Raw genomic sequence first — 6,842 nt, forward strand, 5'->3', positions numbered from 1 at the left:
AAATTTAGAAAACAAAAAAAAAAAAAAAAACGAACCGTGCTTTACATAAAAACACTTTTTTTTTTAATTATCTCGAGCTGACTATTAAAATACCGTGTCGGAATAGACTTCATGTGACATTATTTAGGGCAATCCCTATTCATGTGACATCACACTATCACAAACATAGCCATAAAAAATGGAAAAAAGGGGAAGAGTATGGGCTCTCATTTATTCCATTTTTTTCTTCACTATTCTATGAACCCTAATTTGCCCAATTTTTTCTCTTTCATATTCTTTCTCTCCTAATTTTGGTATCAACTTCATTAAATTGGGGTTTTTTTGTTTGATGTTTCTCGAAAACGTGTACTTTTGTTCTGTATGTAATTTCTTTACTTGTCGTATTCTTTCTCCCTTTCCTTAAAAAGAGCGGAAAAGTTTTGATTAGTGAACTGTATAAGATATAGTTCGATCAGAAGGATCAGATGCTTAAATCTCTTAGAGCCCAAACGAAATAATCGTATTCTTTTAGTTCAATCTTCGACATTTATTAGAGATGTTAATACGACTTGATGACTCGAATAACCCGAACTATATAAAAGTTGAGTTGGGTTATATATTAAATTCAGGTTTGGTTGAATATTGGGAAAATTGAAAAAATTCGGTTTAATTTGTAGGTTAGGGAACTTTTTTTGGTGCATAAACCCGACCAACTTGAAAATAGGGTTCACAACTCAACTCTACCCTACTCTTTAGGATGGTTATGAAAAAAAAAAAAAAAAAATTTGACATTTGTACATGTAGCAGCCCAAGATCACTATTATTAGATATTGTCTGCTTTGGCTCGGGTTGTTAGCCTCACGATTTTTAAAACGTATATTAGGGAAATGTTTCCACACCCTTATAAGAAATGTTTCGTTTTCCTCTCCAACCGATATATGAGATCTTACAATCCACCCTCCTTGAGGGCTTATCGTCCTTGCTTGCACACTGGCCAGTGTCTGGCTCTAATACCATTTGTAATAACCCAAGTCCACTGTTAACATATATTGTTAGTTTTGGCTCGTTACATATCGTCCGTAGCCACATGGTCTTAAACCGTGTCTATTAGGGAAATGTCTCCACACTCTTATAAGGAATGTCTCGTTACCCTCTTCAACTGATGTGAGGTCTCATAATTGGTATCAAAGTCCAAGTCCACCGCTAGTAGATATTGTTCATTTTGACTCGTTACGTATCGCCGTCAGTCTCACTTTACAATGATAATTGGTACCTAATTAGAGAATTTAAATCCAACCCGTGAATACCCCTCATTTTTACAATGATAATTGGTACCTAATTGCACAGCTTGTGACGAGCTCGATCACATATCTTAATTCTTACCCATAAATGGAATATAGAAAATGATTTGTTTTGATTTTTGAGATACTAACTCTTTGGTTGGATCAGACAGGTTTCAAACAAAACCTGCTCCTAACGAACTGGCTCTCGAGGGAACTTTATTAGTGTTTTTCAGAGAATCCGTTCGAACCAGGAGACTAGCTATTGCGCTCTCCCACCCACACAGGTTCTTCGATTCTATTGAAGGGGTTCCGAGTGAGAACGAGAAATAGGCGATGCACCATATGGGCAACTAAGTGCCAAACTCTCCTCTATAATAAGGGTGGGGTATCCGAATCGACCTCCAACACTGATTCCGGATATCGTGATCTTGGATCCAGTTCCACGTACTTGGAATGTTTTTTTTTTTTTTTCTTAAATAATTTTTTTGATTAATGGGTTTTTTTAAAGGCAAGAGATGGGCACTTATGGGATGCAACCAAACTCTCTCGTTTGTTCGCCTAGAATTTGCAAATGAAAAGAATATCACATGTTAGGAAATTCATCTAACAACTTTCTCTTTTCCTTCTTTGAATTGTGTCTCATTTGGACAAGAAAAAAGACGGGTCGATACGTGGAGACGTTCGGTTCGTAGTTTTATTAACTATGACAGAAGAATTTCTATTATCAAAGTAGTACATACTCCTCATTAAGTGCTCGATATACCTGATATATTATTTTACCTCAATGATTTCGGGTTATTCTTAATGCTTCGTTTATGACAAACAATGAATGAATTCTGTATTATCATATTCAACACACCATTTTTTTTTTTTTTTGTCGTTATTGGATTGTACTGGAATATGTCACACAAACCTATTCTTTTTTGTTTGTTTGTGTTTGATATATTATGTTTTCACGTGCTTATTATGAATGATCTTGATTTTTTTAAGGTTAAATTATATAACGTGAAATATTTGGAAGATTTAAGGGTAGGTAGAAGCAAACTAATGCAAGGCCGGCCCTAGCTGATAATTCCTAAAATATGGTTTGTTAATCTATTTTGTGACGAGTAATACATTGTTTATTCGTGTTAAACCTTGGCTTAGTTAATGGTCATATCTCGATCCTTTTTGCCAATGGTCATATCCTAACTTTACCGGACACGAAATCAAAGACATCCAAAAATCATGTAAATATACATGATTCAAATGGACTAGAGCTCGAAATGGTAGAGGCTAATGTCACCTTGTCAAGGTACCTTGTATCTCTCCCCTCAAATTAAAGGGTCAAAACTTAATTTTAACAGTACATAGGCTAAGATCCTTAACTTAAGCAAAAAAAAACATGCAAAATGAAGTTTCGGAATGAATTTGATGATCTTTTGCCTCTTTATTCTCTCTTTTATCTTTTTCCTACAGGTGTTCTAATCGATCGGCCTTAATTAGGTTGGAGACATCCGAACAGATCGGGGATATGTCTGAGCCTCAATTCAGTTGTATAATTTATTTTTAAAAGGCGAATATCAATTAGCATAATTTAAAGATTTATTTAGATAATATTAAAAAATGAATATGATTTAAGAGTTAGTTGGAATCAACTTTAATTTATTATTAATTTAATTTTTTTACTAATACGATATATTTATTAAAAAAAATTAAAATAAAATATTTAATTTTGAGAATATAATTTTTTAAAAATATATTTAAATGGAGTTACACGTCTTAATTTAATAATAAAAAATAAAAAAGAATTATTTTGCATATTAATACTTTATTTTTTTAAAAAATAAATAGCGATGAAAAAGTTAATTTAAATATGAGTTAAATTAGTCATAATTAAACAATTACTTTTATACGCAATATTTTGTGAGAAATTTTAATATATATATTGAAAGAAAGTATGAGAATTTTGATTTTGATTTTTTCAGTGAAGAAAATTTAATATATATATTGAAAGAAAGTATGAGAAATTTGATTTTGATTTGCAGTGAAGAAGAGAAGATTGAAGAAGGAAGGAGAGGATGGAGATGTATGCAACTTTCTCCTCCTTTCTCTCTGCCTAATTTTGCTCTTCGTTTGCCATTTCAATTTCTCTCTCAAAAACTTCAATTTCTCAGTATCCCTTTCTCTCTCACTGTGTATTTCCTGTGGGAGGGGTTTTCTTTTGGATCTCTGGGATTCTCCCAGATGTGTTGCTCTTCATCATCATCTCTCACAAATTGTGGTCAGCATTTATCGAGGGTTTATGAATTTTTGTTGTTGAATTTGTTTGGTTTTAGAGATGGATCTTTGAGAGGACTAGGGTTTAGATTTGAGCAGTGATGATTATGGATATAATTGTCTGTTTTTAGCACTTTTTGATTGTTTCTCTTTCTGATGATTTTGGTGAAATGGAGTTTGTGTTTTCTGCTCAGTGATTTCGCGAGCTGATTTTTTTTTTCTTTTTACTTTTTTTGTAATTTTTATTTTTTTCCGCTTTTGGATTGTGTCTCTGTTTCAGATCTTCCATTATCGATATTTTCTCTGCTGGTAGCTCAATTCGGCACCTCGAATGACCTATTGATTTCTCGTTCGATCATTTTTGTGTGCTTTTCATTAAGTCGGCGATTTAAAGCCTGTTTCTTTGAGAATTTGTTCTGTTGCGGGAGTTCGATTCAGGTATATCGATTCTCTGTTCCGTTCTTCCATGGAAATGGATTTTTGTGGATTTAGGTTTTGATATTTAGAGGTTTAAATCGTTCTAGATGTGCTAGGAAGGATCTGTATTTAGTAGGCTACGGTTTACTTTTTCAGTGTCGATTATGCTGAATTTGTTACTATAATTGCAGACTTCTTTCGTAGTTAATGACTTAATTACTTGGGATTTTGTTCTTGGAGTTATCGAACTTTAAGAATTTATGATGAGTGACTCTTCTAGGTTAGAGTAACAGATTAACTTCACTGTCGATAATTTCTTTGTTCATTTATTTCTTCCAGTAGGAGTAAGAGAATTTAAGTGGCTTTTCTTCTTTTTATGGATCAGGGAAATCTGTATTTATGTGAACATTTATGAAGACTTAATTATTTATTCCAGTACTGATTAGTAAAAATGTTATGATTAAACATAAGATCCCCCTCCATTCATTTGAATCTTCACGTATTTTTCTTGGTGATGGGTGCTCTACCTCAGCCCCTTTCTTTTTTTTCCACTTGGATTTGATCACAACACGATGACTTCTGTTTGTTGAAGTCTGTGCTCTTTTTCTCTCTTTTTTAATTGTTCCTTGTTTCATCAATATTCCTAATTTGGTTATAGGATCTTTATTTGATTGCAAACTAAGAGATGCGGCGAACAAAAAATCGAAGTGAAGACAACATACCTTCAAATGATGAGATATTATCACCGTTGGTAGATGAAGATAGCGGAGGGAATGTTAGCGGTGGCTGTCTTAAGAAAGGACCATGGACATCTAATGAAGATGAGATTTTGATAGAATATGTAAAAAAACATGGGGAGGGGAATTGGAATGCTGTTCAGAAGCATTCTGGACTTTCTCGTTGTGGGAAAAGCTGTCGCTTGCGATGGGCCAATCATCTCAGACCAAACTTGAAAAAAGGGGCGTTTACTGCAGAAGAAGAGCATACAATAATTCATCTGCACGCAAAAATGGGAAACAAATGGGCACGCATGGCAGCCCATGTATGTGCACAATCTCCTTTCCTTTTTATTTTATTTGTTTGATTATTTGCTACTGCTGGCTTGGATTTTCTTGCTTTTTCCAGGAAAAATCGTGGTTTGAGAATTGAAATTTATTTCATTTGTAGATGATAATATTAAACAAAATCTTGTTTTCAACATACAAGATAAACTATTTAAGACTAGCGAATTGGATGTTTCAATGTGAAAAATTATAGTTACACATTGTTTTGTTCGCTCCACTTTGTAGGTTCTTCAATGCAACTTATAATTTTCTCTATGGTTTCCAGCGCATGTTTTACATTTATGCCAGTTGCCTATTATCCATCAAGGGTTTATGTTTTTTCATCTATGGTAGTTGCCTGTTATCCATTGAGGGCTATAACGCCTTTTCTGGCATTCAAATCTTCCATTCATTGCTGTAGATTTAATCATCTAGTGATAGGCATTTCTAGTTTTGATCCTTAGAAATACTTGCATTTCCTTAAGGTATTTATTGTGTTTTTCCTTAGTTACCTGGACGCACAGACAATGAAATTAAGAATTACTGGAATACTCGAATTAAGAGGCGGCAGCGGGCTGGTCTACCTCTGTATCCCCCTGAAGTGAGTTTGCGCGCATGGCAGCATCGTCATAACCAAGACACAGGTGGTAGTAATATTGTAGGTAAAGATCATCATGATCTTCTTCAGGCTAATAGTTATGATGCAATACCGGATGTCAAATTTCAAGGCAAGCCTCATAATGCCTTATCTTATATGCCCCAGCTTCCAGAAATTTCAAGTTGTATGCTGAAAAGAGGTCTTGATTCTTCTCAATATGGTAATTTCATGCCATCTACAATGCATCGTCAAAAGCGTTACCGGGAATCAGCACCCTTATTCTCTGGTCCTGATGGTAGTGTTAAAACCCCTTTCCACCAGTTTGAGGATAATTCCTATGATCAAGTTGCTCAATCATATGGGTCACCTTTTCCTCTTGATCCTAACGCTGCCACTAAGAATGCCATGTCTTTTGGCTCGTTTGAGGGTAGCCATTCCCTTACAAATGGCAATTCCTCTGCTTCTCAGCACTCGAAAGAGACAGAGAAGTTGGAGCTCCCTTCACTCCAATATCCAGAAACTGATTTATGCAGTTGGGAGACACCCATCCAACCGGCAATGTTTGAATCAGTTGATCCGTTTATTCAATCTCCACCAACTTTTATGTTGGGATCAGATTGCCTTTCACCACGCAATAGTGGCTTACTAGAAGCTTTAATATATGAATCTAAGACGATTGGTTGTCCAAAGAATCATCCATCTGATAAGAATTCAAATTCATGCAGTATTACTCCAGGTGATGTAACTGATAGTTATAATATGACAGCGGGTAAGACAGAAATTGATGACTATACTGAGGCTGTTTCTCCATTTGGTCACTCTACCTCAACACTTTTCAGTGAGTGTACACCGATCAGTGCAACCGGAAGTTCATATGAAGATCCTGCTCTTACTGAGGCCTTTTCTGGTGAGTTTCACGCTCGAAGCTAAATATATATATTTTTTATAATGAATACTAATTCAAATCTTACCTCACTCGTTCAGGTGCATTTGGTCATTTAAATTATTCTTTACATACCTACCATACAATTCATGCACGGATTTGGATTTTAGTTTGGGATATGAGGTTTGGACCCTCATATTTATGTCGTAGGAAGTAACATTATCGAGTTTAAATAGGATCTCATTTCTTGATGACATTAGGTTTTTGTTAACCCTATATATTTTTTTTTTGTAAAACCCCAGATTTAATGGTCTAATTTATTCACAACAAAAAAAAAAAAAAAAAAAAAAAAAAAAAAAAAAAAAAAAAAAAAAAAAAAA

The 6,842-nt window shown here is 34.4% G+C and overlaps 1 protein-coding gene across 2 annotated transcripts in view; it reads left to right on the plus strand.

Annotated features, from left to right (window-relative positions):
• Positions 1–3,262: 3,262 nt before the first annotated feature.
• LOC111487213 (transcription factor MYB33-like) overlaps positions 3,263–6,842 on the plus strand; it is a 5,240-nt gene continuing 1,660 nt past the window's right edge. Inside the window, exons 1-4 of one of the 2 annotated variants that reach the window (XM_023134532.1) lie at positions 3,286–3,330; positions 3,802–3,959; positions 4,597–4,980; positions 5,490–6,486. In XM_023134532.1, coding sequence (XP_022990300.1) covers positions 4,624–4,980; positions 5,490–6,486 — 1,354 coding nt within the window. In that variant the 5' untranslated portion in view covers positions 3,286–3,330; positions 3,802–3,959; positions 4,597–4,623. Of the gene's footprint in view, positions 3,331–3,801; positions 3,960–4,596; positions 4,981–5,489; positions 6,487–6,842 lie in introns of both variants that reach the window. The other variant, XM_023134533.1, reaches the window with a different exon arrangement.

This window comes from Cucurbita maxima, unplaced genomic scaffold (genome assembly GCF_002738345.1).
Source record: "Cucurbita maxima cultivar Rimu unplaced genomic scaffold, Cmax_1.0 Cma_Scf00012, whole genome shotgun sequence".
In the NCBI taxonomy this organism is placed as follows: domain Eukaryota; kingdom Viridiplantae; phylum Streptophyta; class Magnoliopsida; order Cucurbitales; family Cucurbitaceae; genus Cucurbita; species Cucurbita maxima.